Source organism: Nicrophorus vespilloides, unplaced genomic scaffold (genome assembly GCF_001412225.1).
Source record: "Nicrophorus vespilloides isolate i.1.1-1 unplaced genomic scaffold, Nicve_v1.0, whole genome shotgun sequence".
NCBI lineage: Eukaryota > Metazoa > Arthropoda > Insecta > Coleoptera > Silphidae > Nicrophorus > Nicrophorus vespilloides.
The window spans coordinates 40,664-59,147 of NW_017097677.1; the positions used below are offsets into that span (position 1 = coordinate 40,664).

Sequence of the window (18,484 nt, forward strand, 5' to 3'; positions counted from 1 at the left end):
GGACTCGTAGACCGTCGAGTAGGATCGTCCCCAAAGTGGGGACTGGCGGGCTTTTATTTATAGAATTTCGTCCGAAAAGAAATGAAAATTGGAATCCACGAAGGATCAACAGAGATGAACTGAACCCAGGATGAGGCTCTTGCTAAGGATTCCGAAACACCAAACACACAAAAAAAAAGGAGGAGGCATTCTCCAAGATAAGGAAGGCTTGTGGTGATCATCATCAGTAGGTGGAGCAGGAAAAAAAAATTGTACGCACAATTATATAAATATTCCTCGCGAGAGAGGTTTATTTGCAAAATTCTCTACAGCGCCTACCGACGGGTCCGTTTTAAATATAGGTCAAAATGGAGACCAATGGAATTCTGTTTTCGTTGCTAAATTTAAATTCCGATTCAGTTTCTTTTCCTCTCCACACTGTGTCCAAACGACTCTTGTTTCCTCTTCTATTCTTTCATATTTTTTTATTCGAAGTCCGGGAATTCGAAGCACCCGACACACCACCCATTCATTACGCTAACGCAATATTCAATTTCCTAGGCATTTCCGAAGTCTTTTTTTGAAACTACACACAACCGAAATTTCTGTTAAATCGTTTTTTTTTTTTTCCGTAAATATCCTTTTCATATAAATATATTTCATGGTCATTATTACAACATGCTATTATGTCTACAAAAATATTTTACACTATTTTAGATAATAATTTCCCATTAAGAACTGAATAATTTAGGATATTTACCTATTTGATTTAAATCTTTTTGAAATGTTCATAATTAATCATAGATTTATTTTATAACAACATGTTGTGTTAAGACTATAGAAATTTGTCTTCGAATAAATAGAATGGCACTCTACGATTATATTTGTTAGAAGTTGGCAAACGATACCATCGTCTCTCAAATAGAATCTGCAACATGCGATTATCTTTCATAAACTGCAATATATCAACCATTTTTGTTAAGCTAATTTTTTTTTATTAATATTTCTTCTATTAAAGATGATATAATATAAACCTAATGATCGAATTATTTGTGACCTTGGTCGATTTTTATTAGAACATTAAAGAGAATATAATATTTTGTATGATGTATATTTTAATAAAAATGGAATTAAAAATATGCTATTTTTCAATCTAACCAATTATAATATAAATACAAACGCATTTCCTTTTTCGTCTTACTATAACAAAACCTAAATTTCAAATAATACTGTGTTCAAGATCACTTAATAAATTACAATCTATTTTTTGAATTACAATCAAGTTAATTGTATACAAAAAGGCTATTAATTAACAACTTCTTGTTTTCCATTAGAATTCTCTCATTCATACTACTACCAATAAAATAGGTAAATTTGAGAAAAATATATATTAATGTTTCTGAATTCCCATCTAGATATACTTATCTTTAACATTGATTTTTTTTTTAAAATACATTGTATTTTTTTTAATAAAAACGTGAATTATTATATAAGTTTGACCAACAAAATCAGAGAAAATATTGCAAGATTTATTTCATTTTCATAAAATAAGAATAAATATTATTGTAATTTGCAACAAAATGTACTAGCTCATAATTATGCTTAATTCTAGTTCAGAATATTTTAATTACCTTGCAATGCAAAAAGTAAGATCTATTAAGCTGCTTATGAAGGTTATTCTTTATTGTATGATATAATCTAGAATTATCAGGAATTAAATATTTAGAAACATATTACATCTTTGCGGAAAGTAAACTGTAACTATTGATTGGCATATCTTCGTTGAGTCAAGTGCAACTATTAATATTTTATTTTTATTATATTTGAATTTTATTATATTTTTTTTAAATAATTATTATCTTTATCATAATTATATTGTTTATGAGTGTTCTTATATTCTTATATGTGACATTAAATAAAAAATAAATTTGTGTATCTACGTGTGGCTCTTTATAAAATATATAAAACCGGATTGCGGCTCTCTTTGGCCTTATGTGTGCCCACCTTTGGCATATATAATCATTCATGGTCCAAATCTAATATGATTTGATTCTAATAGATCTGATGTGTAAATAAGGAATAAGTATATGTATTTCTATAATATAACGTTTATTACTTGATAGAAGTATATAATACTTTGTTAAAATCTTAAAAAATGTACATCTACTTCGGTATGGTATTATTAATGAGGGGTGTATAATAATTATTCCCGGTAACACTCACCTTTATTATAATATTGCATCATGTTTTACTAGTATGGAAGGTTTTAAACATAAAAATGCAGTACTTACATATTAATTACTCTATATTATTTCTATTAAATTATTAAAACATAATAAATAACAAATCTTTTATAAAAACAGATTATTACTTACTAGATCATTATATATTATTAAAATAAACTTGTAGAAATTATCCACAAAAATTGAAAATAAATTTCATTTCTCCGATCTATCAATTGACTTGAAATATTTGTCAATATTACAAATTTTAATTAACCATTACAGAAAAATAAAAAGTTATAATTTAATGTTTGTTTCAACACATATCGTAAATTCACTTAGATTTTTGTCTATTGCCGAACAAGCGGAGCATAGCACCATATATTGCTTTAATTCGTGTTTGATTTGAGACGCATTAAATAAGCAAAGCAAGTCACTGCATTCCATTTATGTGATATAATCGAGGATGTTAAATTCATTTGGAAAAAGTAAAATGTATTTGAAAATAAAATAAACACATTTTTATTTGTCATCCACGTGTCTTTGGATTTAAGTATATTTTTTTGAATTTCTTCAGTATTAACACTTTTACCTTTCAAAACGTTGGTGTACATAACACCATCATATAAATGCTATCATCATTTATGACTTTTTCTTAAATAAACATACCATGATTCTTTTCAGTATTTGCTTCTCCATAATAATTCATATAAATTTTGTACATTTTAAATTTAGTAATTTATTAAGAGAATAATAATGTTGATGATGATTAGTAATTAGTTACATCTGTAACTCAATCCAGTGCCGTCCTGTGCGTTTTGAGGCCCCCGGGCACCAACTCACACTGTTTGGGGGCCCCATCATTGACTAACTATTTGTTATTTGAAAATGCTTAATAGCAGTGATTCTCAAAGTGGAGATCAAAGTATATTTTTGCAATGTCTTCAGTATTAACACTATAGGTATCCCCTTTCAAACTTTGGTGTACAATTTCTCAAAGAAAACACCATCACTATCAGGTATGACTTTTTCTAAAATATTGACTAAAATTTATGTTTTAATAAAAATAAAATGAAATCAACTCCTCATATGAATGTTGATAAAATCTATATTCTACATGGTAACTTAAATAATTATGATATAAATTATATACATAAATATATATAGTTTCAACTTGAATTTTCATGTTCTAAAGATTGAGAATACATCAAACAACTGCAAACAACCTTACAATTACCTACAGATATTGGAATCCCAAGGCTCAATACTAAATCACAAAAATGCATGCATTAAACAAAATATGTTGGCTCGTTATACGTACAGCACAATTCCAAACATCTGTAAATAGAAAAATGACAGTAAAACAACAATATCCACGTTATTTCGAGATCATTTCAGAAATTAAAGTACATTCATTCAAAGTAGCCTAAAATTGAAGTATTGGTATTTTAATATTGAAAAATATTTTTACTTCTTATAATAAAGTTTGAATTATCAGAAAAAAAATAAAACAAAGTTATATTAAATTACTATAAACTAAGTTTAAGAATTAGATTAAAATGTTTAATACAATATATCAAATATAGTTTGCGTTTCAGCATACAATTAAGAAAGCAAAGTAGCATATATACTAAAGTTTCGAACCAAAATAGAGCCACCAGGCAAATATTAAAACTTGCAAAACTATTGCCTGAACTATTATAAACTTTATAGGATATTATCATAAAACTTATTCAGCTCAAACTGAAATATAAGATATAATAGAAAATTAAATTTTAATAACTACTAATTCAATCTAATGTAACAAAATTTAAAATATTTCCATGTATTTATTCCACCAGCAAAATGAGCTAAATATTTTTATGTATTTTTAACAGTAAATTTTTTAATATGTAATCTTTTATACCAATGACAAATAAGATTTCTTAGACACGGATATTTAAAAATAATTATTTATTAGAATGATCTAGAATCTATATTCTAGAAGACCAACGCATTGAAGCTGAATGATAATGAGATGTTTCTTTATATGAAGCTGTAAAAATGACAAAGAACATAATTTGAGGAATAAAAAACACAATTTATTTAACAACAATGTATATATATATATTTATAATTTATAACATTCGCCTTTTATATGCATATAAATTATCATGGTCATAGTAAGTGTGTATCAATTTATACATGTGCTGGAAAAAATATAATAAATTATCATATTGTCCGCTATACGCCCTCTGAGAATTGGAAACCAACTTCTGGTATTTTTCTAAACTATTCTCCGTGAAACAGCAATTTAATCCCGCATAATCTGCTTTATAACCCCATGCATTCAAATGCACTTCCACAACAAACTGGTGTATTGCCTCAACAGTGGCCAAATACCACCTAGGACTGCCCTTCTGGTGCCTCCAAAACTGCGAAATCCTATTTTGCAGCACCACACAGGGCAGCTTTCTTATCCTCTCATCCTTGTAAATTCCTTTACTTTGATTCCAAGTGCTATCAATAAACACAGCTTTAGTAATTGGCAGTTCAGTAGATTCAACAAAATTAATATCACAATCATTTTTACTGTAGGAAGCAGGTATACTTGTTAGCAAAGTTGTTTTGTGAATTCCCTTTGGGCATTCATAATCAAAATCTGATTGGATTTGATTCAAATCAGATTTTGTATTTTCAAACAACTGTGGAATTTCCAAAGCTGTGTGGCTTGGAAATATTAACACAACCTTCTCATTATCATAACTTGGTATATCTGGATAGGTGTATACCCTGATGTCTTCCTGAGCTAAAATAGCTGCATGAGCAGCAGTACTTTTGCCATCAATTTCTCTCTTATGTTTTATTATATCCACTTTTATTGGCAACTAAAATATGAAAATTATTATTCTATTGAGGCAAATAAATCGACATAATTACTTTAACTTTAGGGATTGTCTTTTCTAGTTCTGGATGTGGCGTGAAGCAAGTGTAGCAAAAGAACTTCCTCGACTTGAAGCAATTCCCACAGATATATCGACCATTGATAGTGTCTAAGATGGAATTGTCCGCAATGTCCATGCTTTGAAAGGGATTCTGCAATAGTGATTTAGCGTCATCGCTGTTAGGGTGCGTCATTTCATAAAATAATATAATTAATACAACTTAAATGAAATAAAGGTTAACAAAATAAAATAGGTTAAGTTTACAACTATGACATATGCGTGTTTGCAACCGTACATGCAACTTTGCATTTTTAAAAGAATATATACTAAAGTCAAGTTAGAAATCATATTAGAATTAAAACTTGAATCTTATAATAAAATATAATTGTAAAATGTAATGCTTTGAATAAATATTACGGAATATAATTTTAAATTGAAATATAAATTATATTTATGTTTAAATGAGAAAAATAAGAAAAACTGAACTTGGGTGACTGGCGCCTCGGTAATTCTAATTTGACAGTTGTCCAAATCCTTGCAAGTCAATTCAAGTACACGTCAGTTTTTTCAGACAAGTTAGCGCTTTAATTCAGCGTTGTCTGTTTTGCACACTTTATAATTAAAACGACAATGTTCGAGAAACGCATTTCCTTTAAACACGCGAAAATATGAAGTGTAGATTGCAGAGAGTCCTGAAAGTGTTTTTCCTCAGTCCATTGTTTTGGGCAATGTAAGTAAAGTTTATTTCAAAAATCATAAATTAAACACTAATCTGGGATATATTTTACCATCATCTGTTTCAGTTTCATTTTATTGTTCTCCAGCTCTAATCTGCAACAGAATGTGTCCTCTGACTATAAAGCAGACAGAGAGGAGGCTGTTGTGAGAAACAGTAGTGACATTGTCAATGTGAATAGTGAACAGTTTAGCAGTGAAGATGTGGTACAGGCAAGTTTCGAGGAGCCCACAGGCACTCCCGACTCTGACTTCACTCATCAGCCCTTCTCTGAATTGGCATCACAAAATTCTGGATTATCAAATGGGTCAGTACTGATTTTATTTCATACCACTTATCTCATTTCATTCGCAATAAAATTACCTAAATCTATTATATCAAATCCTGATAATCAATCAATTGTATTATTTTTTAACTATAAAGATAATCAATTATGTATTTATAATGGACAATAATTTTTGTACCAAAATATTTCAACCAAAGATCTAGAACATAGGTTATTAGTTTTAATAAGATTTTTTTTCTGTTTTAGACTAAATGATGGAAAGAAACAAATAATAGAACTATTTCTTTAAAAAATAATTTGCTAATTGAGATTGAATCTGTATTATACATACCATATAAATTAATTACTTCCATTGATTTAAGATCATATATGAATTCAGATTATTATTATTGATTATATTAATATATATGCTAAGAAAGTAGAAGTTTGTAGAAAACGAAATAAAGCTATTAATTATCAACTTGATTGAGCAAACTAAACAAGATTAAATTCCTATACTTTATTAATTAGTGCAGAACGCTAATGCGTAGGATACATATTGTGGAATATTTATAGAAACAGTTTAGAATGCACTTTCCATTTATCACATTACAAATTAGTTTACGTCTCTCCAGAGGGGAAGAACAGAATCCATTCACTAAAAACATGAGATAAACTTAATCAGTGTACGTTTTTAATGATGGGATTTTCTATTCGCGCGGGGAAAGTCGCTGGTGATAAAATATTGGCATTAACAGTTCCTTTTATTGCGGCTGTTTAAATATTTCATTCTTTCATTTTGAATGTCCGAAGAAAGTTGGCATCAATTTCTATCAAAGATAATTCTAATTTTGTGACGGAGAAACTCGCGCCGTGCACAACATCGAACATTGAAAACAGATGATTGAATAAACGAAATGCAACCTTGATGCATTTCCTATTATGATTGCTGGTGCTTTTCATTTCATTTTGCAACGGGTGTAAATTAGTTTATCGTATTGTTGTTTCGGGGGCTTACATAAGGCGAATAATTAGCGTGGAACGTGCTTCGGTCTTTGGATAAATAAACCGTACATACATGGTTGTCGTTTAACTGTTGTTCTTGTATCGAGTATGCATACGGGCGAGATTGATATTCATTGAGTTTCAAGTAATCTGACCCAGATGCTGTGGAAATTTAAGATTTTGTATTTGTGCGTGCGGGTAAACAGGCAAGGCAAGCGTGCACATAAATCAGGTCCGATCTCTACTAAACTTTCTCGCCTTGTCCCGTAGGGGAGTGAAACCTTGCTTGAGCATTTCCTTTCCCTGGACATAGCAGATCATGAGGAGATAGATGGAAAAGAACTCGTGGCTATCTAATCTCGTTTCTGCGTGATTTTTCTTTTTCTCAATCGCCAGAAATCGATTCAGCACATTTCACCACTTGGCAACACAATTGGAACTTCCATTTGCCGCTATCATTGTTTCGACGAATTTCAAGTTGCACATGTATTATTTAGTTGTTAAATATTTTAGGTGACCTTGGTGTTTTGTTCAACAGTTTATCAAATTCGTGCACTAGGTGTGCGTTCACATCATTAATTATTCATAGTTACTATCAGGACATAGAGAGATAAAAAGAAAAAAAATAGAAAAACATTAATTTAAAATGATGCAATTAAAAAATATTTTGTCTTGCCCTTGTTGATAACTATCCATCAAAAATGATTACGTAAATGTGGCCACATGTTACAACGCTTTCAATTGCTGCTAGTACAGAAATACGATTTACAAATCCTAAGTAAAGTTGCTTCGTCCAAAATTCATTATGTAACGATTAGAAAATCTATACAAATCCAAAGTATGCCTCTCAGATTATCATCTTCCACATCGGAACACTACATATTCGCTTTATTGTCTAGCTATTGCCGATAACAGTGAATTTGGTTACAGTTACCAATATGTAATTTACATATTTTTGTAATGAATTATTCATTAGTAGTATGACAAAAAAATATTTCAATAAAATTGAAAAATCAATTGACCTTGAATTATTTATTATAAATATATTAATATATAGTGCGAATTGAATAAGAAAAACCATACTGAAGTTATTATGAATGTCTATTGTTCAGACGTTATATAACGTTGCAGGTGACAAAAGTTCATCAATTTGCGACGTTTGCTCGGTGATTGAACCATGCATACAATACAATCAAGATTTGCGTGGCATTATATAAATTTAAATGATATGTTACGCACAATTGCGTTGATTATACTGGCAGTGCATAGCGTCCTACCACATCCTTATTAACAATACATTTAGATTCTTAGTAACTGAAAACTTGGTTTAATAACAGTTATAAGCTGTACTGATTATCATTAAAAAAGTAAAATATTTATTTAATAATAATAAACAAGTTTAAATTTATTTATTTTCTTAAAGATATTCAATATGGCGAATGTTGCAAATATTAAGTTATCGGCGGAAATAGTTCGGGCAATAACCTAATGATGTAAACAAGTTTATCATCAGAGAGTTATCTCTCATTGTCTCAATTTAATTATTTATGAAGTTACCAATTAACAGGCGACATTTACATATTACGAAAATGAGAAACATACTTTGGGTTACTTTTAGTCTCATATTTTTATATATAATACAATAAGAAAAGAGCAATAAATAAATATTTAGTAGCTTGGGATTTTTTACTAATGAATATATGAACCATATAAAAATATATGTTTAACCATCATATTTAGTTATAAAGATTATAAAAGTACGAAGTATTCTTATTAAAATAGATTTTTTGATTTTGACATACGTTTTTTTCTTAAAGCAAAGCAGACAGGTCCGTTCTTTTTTAATAATAGTAATGCATGTATGTTCCAAAATAATTATTAGTGGTATTCAACTAAGTTACAAAAATGTGTCAATAACAAAAACAATTTCAATTATTACATGAAATATTTCATTGTTTTATAAATACGTCATACATCTGAATAAGTAAATATACGCATAGTAACATTTTTCCCATAACATAATGAGTGTAAACGTTCAAAGTTCATATGTGTAGCGTATATTTTAAAAAGTACGTTTGATAAAGTTTTTTTGAAGTAAATAATTATATTATCTATTATTATGTTAGAAATATTTATTGTTTCTTTGTATATATTTATGGTTTTGCATCATTACAATTCGGCAACATGTAATTAGCAATCAATAATAAATATAAATAAGTTGTTGAAAACAATTGTACAGACGTCACTACCTGTTTTTTTTTGCATATTTAACTTTCGCGATGTAAAATTGAAATATTTATTTATGATATATAAATAATTAGTATATCTTTTAAAAGTACTCATCTGTGCAAATAAAACTATTTACTTTATACTACATTAAAGACTTAAAATGACACAGTCATTAGAGTATATACAGTTGCAAACATAGTAATAATATGATTTAACTATATTAGATAAGTACATGTTTGTACTATGATAAGACATGAATTTATTAAGTAGCCAAGAATACCGATCTCTAATACTATTTTACAATTTAATTTTTTTTTAAATATCTACAGGGCAGAAAGACCTATCTATGACCAATAACCATTTATATCAGTTGTCTTATTTTTTGAAATTATATACATTTATTTTGTTTTATTACTGCATATGTATTTTTTTTTGAACGACTGATGCAATAAACATTATTATTATTATTTATCTACAATTAATTAGTACTAACTCTACCTGCACCTAAAATATAGATTATAAGAGCAGTTTTATTAATGTCACAAGTTCATGACTATAACAAATGTTTTTTCAGCACATTACAGAGACATTCTGTAGGAGGTCGATGTTTGCTAGGAATGTATATTGAATATTTTTTATTCATACTTTATGTGAGACAATATTCGTATATTTGTGGAATATATTTCCAACTTTTATAAAGATTTACCTCAACCTCATCTGTATCCCTTAATTTTATTTTTTTTAAGTATCTACTAATATTATTTTGTTGCTGTATCGAAATAATTGTAGACGACATGAAAAATGAAGATAATGTAACGGATTCATATTTATAATATTAATTTATTGCGATTTTTAAAAATAAATGACGCGAGTATTTTAAAATACCGCGTCGCACGTAAATAGGTTTAATAATAATTTCTCGCATTCAAATTGTTCTAAAAATAAAACGTTTCTTCCTAAGAGAAATGTGTGTCGACATTCAATATATCCCACGTCTAATTATGTTGAATTCAAATACGCTACGCAAAACAGATTAATGTGTAATCTAATCTGGTCTTTTAAATATGAATGAAAACATGTTTATTATTCTTTTGGAATTATATAAATCGAACGAAAATATACTTAAAGTGGCATTGTATACAAAAATAGTCCAGAACGGAACAACTACATGCGTGAATGTATCTGAAGAGCTTTTCAATACCATTCGCGCGCGGCTGCGGCGGGGCACACATTTCCACTTCATTTTGAACTGAGAATCGATCAAAATCGGAAGCAACGATTCCGATATGACTACTGATTTTTATCGTACAAATACCAGACGAATATTAATAATTATTTATCTTGCGTATTTGTCAAGTTACAAAATCAGGTGATTTAAAGATTCATATACACGTATTAGATAACATTATTTACTATTATTATCCGCAATAAGGTTTCTAATCTAATTAAAAACTGAAATCCTTTATTTAAAATCTGATTATTAAATTACACCTTTTTTATTATTTTCTAGGTTCGCGGAGACTGGACACGGAATAGCTGTAACTGTTGTCGATTCCGCCAATGCGGAGATACAAAATCAAGCGGACTTGGCTAGCAGTCAGAATGAACAGGAACAGAAGCAAAATACCACTACTATTGACGAAAATGCACCATACACAACCGAAGAACCAATTTTCACGGAAGACTCACCAACGTTGAATAGATCTGAAGATGTGCCGAGCGAGACTCAAGAATCGGAAAAACTGGACGTGCCTAAGGAAAATTTAACCGAAGAAATTCCATCGTTCTCCGAGTGGACGCAGAAGCAACTTGAAGAGGCGGAAAAGAAGCGGGAAGAAGTAAACTCTTCCGCGCACAGTCCCAATTGGAACGGCAAGAATTCCAGTGTTTTGAAGGTGCGCTCAAAAAATTACGCATCGCCCGATTGCGGTGCAAAAATCGTCGCAGCAAATCCAGAGGCTGTGAGCCCAAGTGCAGTGCTCAGTCCATCTAGGGACGAGTATAATTTAAATACTTGTTCGAGCCGCATTTGGTTCATCGTAGAGCTGTGCGAAGCCATCCAAGCCAAGAAGATTGATCTGGCCAATTTTGAATTATTCTCGTCGACGCCGAAAGATTTTAGTGTATATGTTAGCGATCGCTTTCCCAGTAGAGATTGGTCCAATGTGGGTCAGTTCACCGCGAAAGACGAAAGGGATTTGCAGAGCTTCGAATTGAATCCGCATCTATTTGGAAAATATATTAAAGTGGAGTTGCATTCGCATTACGGCTCCGAGCACTTCTGTCCGGTATCCCTGTTCAGGGTATATGGGACTTCGGAATTCGAGGTGCTGGAGAAAGAAGGCGCGGTTCACGAGGACGATGACGACGATGATTTGGATTTCGAAAGTGGAAAGGGCGGAGGTGTACCTAAAAATCTGTTCACTTCAGCAACTGATGCAGTTATTTCAATAGTCAAGAAAGCCGCAGAAGTATTGGGAAACAATAAAGGGAACGTTACCAATGAGACAGCAAGTAGTGACAATAATAATGTGGTTGTCGAATATACGCCACTGATAAGTACTTGCACAACGCCAGGCTATTTAGTTGTTTGTAAGGAGTGCAGTGACCTCTTGTTCGGAAAAGTTTTTGGATTGTTGAGTTGCGAGAGTGTCGCAATCGGCGAATTAACTCAGCATGGCGGTATGATCCACAATATATTATACGGTGCTGGCCTATGTTTAGATTTCGGATTGGATTTTAATGGAAGTCTGGTGAGCACGGACGTATCGAAAGCTTCCTATGTTAGGGCTATATTTCCCGACCATTATTTGGCTGCGCTATGCAACATCGTTGGTATTATGGAAAACAAACTTGGGTTGAACGTAAGTAATACGACAAGCAAAGAACCAATCGCAGAGTTTAATAGTACGGACGAGGAGATTGTTACTGAGAAAACTGTGGAAATAGAATCGACGGAAACCGGTAAAATTGTTTCAACTATAAATGATGCAGTAATAAGTAATATTTCAAACGGCGGCGAAATCAAACCCACAAAAACCCTGGACCCGGAGGAAGACCTGATAGAAGTGACTCACCATTTAGAAGCTAACACTTCCTTGCCGGAATACCATAATGAAACCAAAGATGAGGTCCTCCAGGACATCGGAAGCGGCGAGAATTTAATAGAGGACGAAAGCGGGGAAAACCTGGAATTAGAAAACTTCTCCGACAGTGCAACGCCATCACCACCGCAAGTTAAGGAATCCGTATTTCTCAGACTGTCCAACAGGATCAAATCTCTCGAAAGGAACGTCTCGCTGTCTAGTCAATATTTAGAAGAACTTAGTAGAAGATACAAGAAGCAAGTCGAGGAAATGCAGCGGTTTCTCGAGAAAACGCTTGCCACTTTAAACGATGAAATTAAAAAAAAAGATGAGAGTAATAAAAGATTGGAAAATAAGCTGCAGCAATTATCGGAAGCGGTTGAAGCTCTGATCGCCGACAAAGAAGGCTCGTTTAGTTTCGTCCATATTATCGTATTTTTTGTGATTTTTATGATTGGGTTTCTCAGCTTTTGCCGCCGTGGCGAACATAGTAAACATTCCCATTCAGATGAAATTAGCATTGAGATGCAACGTCGCAAATCTATTGACGTAATCAATCATAATACACCTGCAAAGAAGCAGAGACGGCCTAGCGAGGAGGCACTGAAGATTAGTGGCACGTACGAACATCTTCTGGTTGATGATATTGAACTGCGCAGAAAAATTAAGGACAGAAAACGCAAAAAGAAAAGACTTCAGCGGTCAAACTCAATAACTACACTGAATGAAGAGAGCGTGGTACATCATAAGAAGTCTACATCGTCAGAGAGCGCAATCATAAGTTGTATAAGGCAGGACTGCTCAGACTGGCCTACTATAACAACAATTGGAATCGAGGAAATTCCTTTAGTTTTGGAAGAATGCGATAATAGTCCTCTGCAGGACATGCCCTTACCTCAGCCTTTGCAAGATCCTGATGTAATATCCACTAATGGGGACCTGCAGAAATATCGGAAGATATCCACACCAGAATATCTGAAGACTGCAGTGGAAATCAGAAAGAGCAGAAGATTCAGTCCAAATGGATCAAAACAAGAACACAGAAAGTCTGCAAGCATGGATGAAACCAAGAGACAAAAAAGCCCAGCTCCTAGTGATGCTAGCCTGAGCATAAGTTACGACGAGCCTAAAATTACTCCACCAAAGAAAGAGAAGAGAGGCACTTTAAAAAAAATATTCAAGAAAGTATTTTGATCTGATTTTAAAAACGACAAAGTGAACGTATTAAAATAGGCTCCGAGAGTATTCTATTCACACCCACCAACATGAATTCTATTTTAATTTTTTACACCGAAAATAAACTATCCGTTACCTATCTTTTCCTAATGGGCAGATACAGGCATTGACTTATATCCCACAAGAAATGAAAATACAATTTTTTCATTCAAACATGTAGACGTTAATATTAAGCAATGGATACTTTATATATAAATGTAATTATTCACATGCTTCTTTTACATTTAACTTAACTGTTTTCTTTTCCCTTTTATTTTTATTATACTGCAATTGTGTTCCGATATTTACTTGAGAAAAAAGATATTCCTAATTGATATATGCTGTGATAAATCTTTAGGTTTAATGTGATTCGATTGTTTTGTTATGTTTTTTCGTTCGCGAAAACTTAAAGTTTTCGATATTACATTAAAGACACATTTTGTTTTGTTTTGGACATTTATGCTTTTATCCAAGATGTATGTGTGTATATGTTATATATAGGACGTTTAATTTTTAAGTTTATAAACTTCAAATTCTTGTCATAATTTATAAATGTATGAATAATGTAATAAATGTAACTAAATGTGTATCTAAATAAATGAGATGATAATCTATTAGTGGGATATATTCAGATAGGAATTTGATATTCTTTGCTAATTTTTCTTTTCACATTTAAAATTAAATTTATTTAAATATTACAACACAGCAAAGTTAAATTTTAAATTAAAGACATATAATTATCCTTTTAAATTCACAGCATAAAAATAATTATATAATAAGTTAACACACAATGATTAATTAATTTGTTCTATAATATTAAAAAAAAAAATTTGTTCAATTAGAATACTGGATGGAGGAGAAACCCTTATTGAATTATCCAAAAATATATACACTTAGTAAATATGTTTTGCCTACTATCTATATACATTCAAATATGATAATTTTGGAATATTAGATACTTTGTGATACATTTGTGATTAAGTCTTGTATTTTTAATATAGAATTATGCCACAGGGGCGAATTAAATTATATACTTAAGATTAGTAGTCTTAATTTGAAGACTTGTTTGAAGAGGGAACATTTCCTTTGTATAGTAAACCTTTTGTACCTTGAAATACCCGCCAATTAAAGGTTCCATTTGAGTTTCTGCTGAACATCAATTATAGCAAAGACTGTTCCAGCATTATTTTATCGAATCCTCCCGGCGGGGCGATATTAAAGTTGTCAAGAATTATATCCAATATTGCACCATCATCCACTGCAAACAAATTGATATAATTCTTATGTATTGATTTTATAATATAGAATTTGGTTAAGCATGTTCAGAATGTAGACAATTGAAACTGATTTTGTTGCATTAATATTAAAGCTTATAGTGGTCTTACCATAAAGTGCAGGATAGACAGTTCCTTTAACATTGGTAACTGGAAACTCCAACTCAGAACCATTCAAATAAAACTTCAATTGAATGTGATCATAGGATACACTTATTATATCACCTTCTTGTGGGGCTAGTGGAGTAGCATTAGTACCATTTGCTACAATATTGGTTGCAGTACCTATTCTATATATTTCTTGTTTATTATGCCTTATTACATTATCACTACACAAAGCCCAGGAGTATTCATCATTTCCACCTGTAAATAGAAATTAGTCTATAAGTTATATTTTGATTCATTATGACAAACCCTGGGTTAGACTTAAATCTGTCTGTCTTGTAGCTAAGCCAATTGACCAAGAACCCCCTTGTTGTATTTTAACCTCAAAATAACTTTTTGACTGTACCAATGGGGCATTGCCTAGAGCCGCCCCAGCACCACATAAACGATGACCCGATTTAACGATTACAACTTCGTATCCTGAAAGAAGAAAAAACAAAGTTTAAAACAATAAAAAATATAAATACCAAAGTATATTACCCAAAAAAGCAGTATCCAAATGTATTGGATTTTCTTTAGCTGCGTGTGGTGCATGGGACGATATTCTATAAACATTTAAACCGTCCAAGCAGCTCCGAAAACAAGAAAACATCGAAACAGATGTCATCTTCGCTGATTATAAAAGTAACCTGCTTACAAGTAACGAATATGTTTACGATTTTGACAGTAACCTAACCTTACAAGAATATAGTTTTTTCACTTTTCATTCAACTGCAATTGTTTTTCTTGCGCTCAGTGAAAATGATTGCAGCTGGTTTTATTAGAAATAGAGGACTTAGTTTGCTAAATAATCGTTACTACTGCAGTAGGAAAGTGAGAGTTCGGTTTGCTCCAAGTCCCACAGGTTAGTGCGCTTTTTGAAAAACAAATTAACAATTTGCCATTAATTTATGCATTCTGCATTTAAAAATGTATTAAAATGCGCAAATTTAGCTAATTTTTCAATAATGGATTTAACAAAGTTAATTTCATATGCTACTTTGGTTGCCAACAATTTGTTTTATTTAGCAAATGCAGAACAAAATGTATACTATTCTATATAAATGTTATGTATGATTTTTGTATATACAGTGAAACATATTCAAAAATAAACATAATATGTCTCTTCTCGTCGTCATTCGTTATGTGAAACGTCGCTCGTTAAGCGAATCATTTTTCTTACAATTTATTTTGCTCGTTATGCGAGGTTCCACTGTAGCTTTGTATGTCAATGTTTTAATTCTTAAAATTATCTTATTGTACATGTGTTATGTTGCTATATTGTATAAGTAAAATAAAAAATGCTTAAGGACAATTTTCTTTTAAAAATCAATGGAACCTTGCTTAACGAGAACCTCTCATATCGAGTAATTCGCATAACGAGCAAAACAAATTGTAACAAAAATGATTCACTTAACGAATGACTAGGAGAATGACTTCCCGAAACATGTCCCATGATCTAATTCACAATTGTTTTTAGACAAAGGATATGTATTCTGTAAAAAAAAAACCTATCTTTGCAGAATACATACATATATAAATTTTCTTGCAAATTTCTTAACATTTAATGTTTTCAGGTCATTTACATTTAGGTGGACTCCGCACGGCGCTCTACAATTATTTGTTTGCCAAATTGCACAAAGGTTCTTTTATCTTAAGGATCGAGGATACTGATCAGACTAGATTAGTGCCTGGTGCAACAGAGCGTCTTCAAGAGGATTTAAAGTGGAGCGGAATAAAAATCGACGAAGGTCCAGATATTGGTGGCAGTTTGGGACCTTACATTCAATCGCATCGAGTAAAATTATACAAGTATAATATACTTTTAATATTGCTTAAAATATATTACCTTTTTTTTGTTTTGTATTTAGTGAACAGGTAAAGGTACTACTGAACAATGGGTCAGCCTATCAATGCTTTTGCACTGATAAGCGTTTGGATTTGCTCAGGAAAGAAGCAGTTCGCATGAGGCAAGTGCCAAAGTACGATAACAGATGTAGGCATTTAAGTCAGGAAGAAATAAATTTAAGATTGGAAAGAGGAGATCGACATTGTATTCGATTTAAAGTAATAGAAAGATTATATTAATTAAACAGTAATAAAAAATATTTTTAATTAGTTGCAAACAGGCTGCGACACTTTTGAAGATTTGATCTATGGTAATATAGCTTACGATGTAGCTTTACAAGAAGGCGATCCTGTTATCATGAAATCAGACGGTTTTCCAACATACCATTTCGCTAATGTAGTTGACGATCATTTTATGCAGATATCGCACGTTCTTCGTGGAATGGAATGGCAGATTTCAACGACCAAACACATCTTGTTATACAGGTATGATCTATAACATTTATCTAATTAGATAATGGTAATTTAAAAAATCTACAGGGCATTTAATTGGGAACCGCCTAAATATGGTCACTTACCTTTACTCTTGAACGCTGATGGAACTAAATTAAGTAAACGACAAGGCGATATCAAAGTTTCTCATTATCGCGAAACTGGTATCCTGCCAATGGCTTTAATTAATTTCATTACTAACAGTGGTGGAGGTTTCGATAAAGACAAAGAAAGAGGTCTTAAACCGAAATGTTACACCATGATGGAACTAGCTCAACAGGTATATTATTCATAGAAAAAATTACAAGACCCAAGCAAAATATATAACATTGCAGTTTGATGTGGAAGAGATCAATTCGCATTCAGGAAAACTTATGCCTGAAAGGTTACTGGAGTTTAATAATTTAGAAATTGAACGGCAATTAGGAATGGAGGACACAAAAAAAAAGTTGATTGATCAAGTGAGGGAAATCGTGAAGGCTAAATTTCCGAAACACGACGAATCTACATTGCAAATCCGCGACGAGCACATCGAAACTATACTGAAATGGTCTATTAATAGAATTGATAGACTAACGGATTTAGTTTCAAGAGATTTAATGTTTCTTTGGGTAACACCTGAGCTGAAGCATTTACACTCTGTCGATGAGAAACAGAGAAATGCCATTGAGAAATTGAACGCGAGTTTTGAAAATAATTGGAAAGCGGAAAAGCAAGAAGTCAATAACTACCTGAAAGACTTTGCCAAAGAGAATGGTATTGCATTTAGCAACTTCATGAAATTATTAAGGACCATTTTGAGTGGTTTAAAGGTAAGTAAGTGTTACGTGGTCACATGATTTTTAAGGCTATTTCTCTTATGCATTTAGGAGGGACCAAGTGTAGCGGAGATGATCGAGATTTTGGGCAAGGACAACACTAGGAACAGGATAGACTTGTTTTTAAGTAAGAGTAAATAAATAGAATATAAATTTATTATAAACAAATTTTATTGATAAAATATCTCTATATATTACAATTTCTTGTACACAAAACTACAAATGAGTGTTAACAAAAAAAAGAAAT

General features: G+C 31.4%; 4 protein-coding genes across 4 annotated transcripts; 2 read left to right on the forward strand and 2 right to left on the reverse strand.

Annotated features, from left to right (window-relative positions):
* Window positions 1–4,318: 4,318 nt before the first annotated feature.
* On the reverse strand, window positions 4,319–5,380 carry LOC108560677 (DTW domain-containing protein 1). The gene is made up of 2 exons (XM_017918325.1): window positions 5,121–5,380; window positions 4,319–5,068 (listed from the first exon to the last, which is right to left on the reverse strand). Exons 1-2 carry the CDS (start codon window positions 5,316–5,318, stop codon window positions 4,319–4,321), a joined length of 948 nt encoding a protein of 315 aa, XP_017773814.1. The 5' UTR covers window positions 5,319–5,380.
* A 270-nt stretch (window positions 5,381–5,650) lies between these two features.
* LOC108560698 (SUN domain-containing ossification factor) lies at window positions 5,651–14,161 on the forward strand. The gene is made up of 3 exons (XM_017918360.1): window positions 5,651–5,855; window positions 5,929–6,168; window positions 10,871–14,161. Exons 1-3 carry the CDS (start codon window positions 5,794–5,796, stop codon window positions 13,638–13,640), a joined length of 3,072 nt encoding a protein of 1,023 aa, XP_017773849.1. The 5' UTR covers window positions 5,651–5,793; the 3' UTR covers window positions 13,641–14,161.
* A 281-nt stretch (window positions 14,162–14,442) lies between these two features.
* Window positions 14,443–15,794, reverse strand: LOC108560690 (SPRY domain-containing protein 7). The gene is made up of 4 exons (XM_017918349.1): window positions 15,581–15,794; window positions 15,350–15,520; window positions 15,047–15,298; window positions 14,443–14,919 (listed from the first exon to the last, which is right to left on the reverse strand). Exons 1-4 carry the CDS (start codon window positions 15,705–15,707, stop codon window positions 14,822–14,824), a joined length of 648 nt encoding a protein of 215 aa, XP_017773838.1. The 5' UTR covers window positions 15,708–15,794; the 3' UTR covers window positions 14,443–14,821.
* Window positions 15,795–15,828: 34 nt separating this feature from the next.
* LOC108560688 (probable glutamate--tRNA ligase, mitochondrial) lies at window positions 15,829–18,458 on the forward strand. Its single transcript, XM_017918345.1, has 7 exons — window positions 15,829–15,944; window positions 16,657–16,891; window positions 16,951–17,146; window positions 17,199–17,413; window positions 17,468–17,699; window positions 17,755–18,231; window positions 18,289–18,458. Exons 1-7 carry the CDS (start codon window positions 15,842–15,844, stop codon window positions 18,376–18,378), a joined length of 1,548 nt encoding a protein of 515 aa, XP_017773834.1. The 5' UTR covers window positions 15,829–15,841; the 3' UTR covers window positions 18,379–18,458.
* The last annotated feature ends 26 nt before the right edge of the window (window positions 18,459–18,484 follow it).

Bases quoted from the DNA above. Each gene is read 5' to 3' on its own strand.
- LOC108560677 (XM_017918325.1), bottom strand. From the start codon at position 5,318: ATGACGCACCCTAACAGCGATGACGCTAAATCACTATTGCAGAATCCC. The intron at 5,069-5,120 runs GTAATTATGTCG...TTCATATTTTAG, and splicing joins AGACAATCCCTAAAGTTAAA to TTGCCAATAAAAGTGGATAT.
- LOC108560688 (XM_017918345.1), top strand. From the start codon at position 15,842: ATGATTGCAGCTGGTTTTATTAGAAATAGAGGACTTAGTTTGCTAAAT. The intron at 16,892-16,950 runs GTATAATATACT...TTTTGTATTTAG, and splicing joins CATCGAGTAAAATTATACAA to TGAACAGGTAAAGGTACTAC. The intron at 17,700-17,754 runs GTATATTATTCA...ATAACATTGCAG, and splicing joins TGATGGAACTAGCTCAACAG to TTTGATGTGGAAGAGATCAA.
- LOC108560698 (XM_017918360.1), top strand. From the start codon at position 5,794: ATGAAGTGTAGATTGCAGAGAGTCCTGAAAGTGTTTTTCCTCAGTCCA. The intron at 5,856-5,928 runs GTAAGTAAAGTT...CATCTGTTTCAG, and splicing joins AGTCCATTGTTTTGGGCAAT to TTTCATTTTATTGTTCTCCA. The intron at 6,169-10,870 runs GTCAGTACTGAT...ATTATTTTCTAG, and splicing joins AATTCTGGATTATCAAATGG to GTTCGCGGAGACTGGACACG.
- LOC108560690 (XM_017918349.1), bottom strand. From the start codon at position 15,707: ATGACATCTGTTTCGATGTTTTCTTGTTTTCGGAGCTGCTTGGACGGT. The intron at 15,521-15,580 runs GTAATATACTTT...TTCTTCTTTCAG, and splicing joins TTTGGATACTGCTTTTTTGG to GATACGAAGTTGTAATCGTT. The intron at 14,920-15,046 runs GTAAGACCACTA...ATTTGTTTGCAG, and splicing joins TGTCTATCCTGCACTTTATG to TGGATGATGGTGCAATATTG.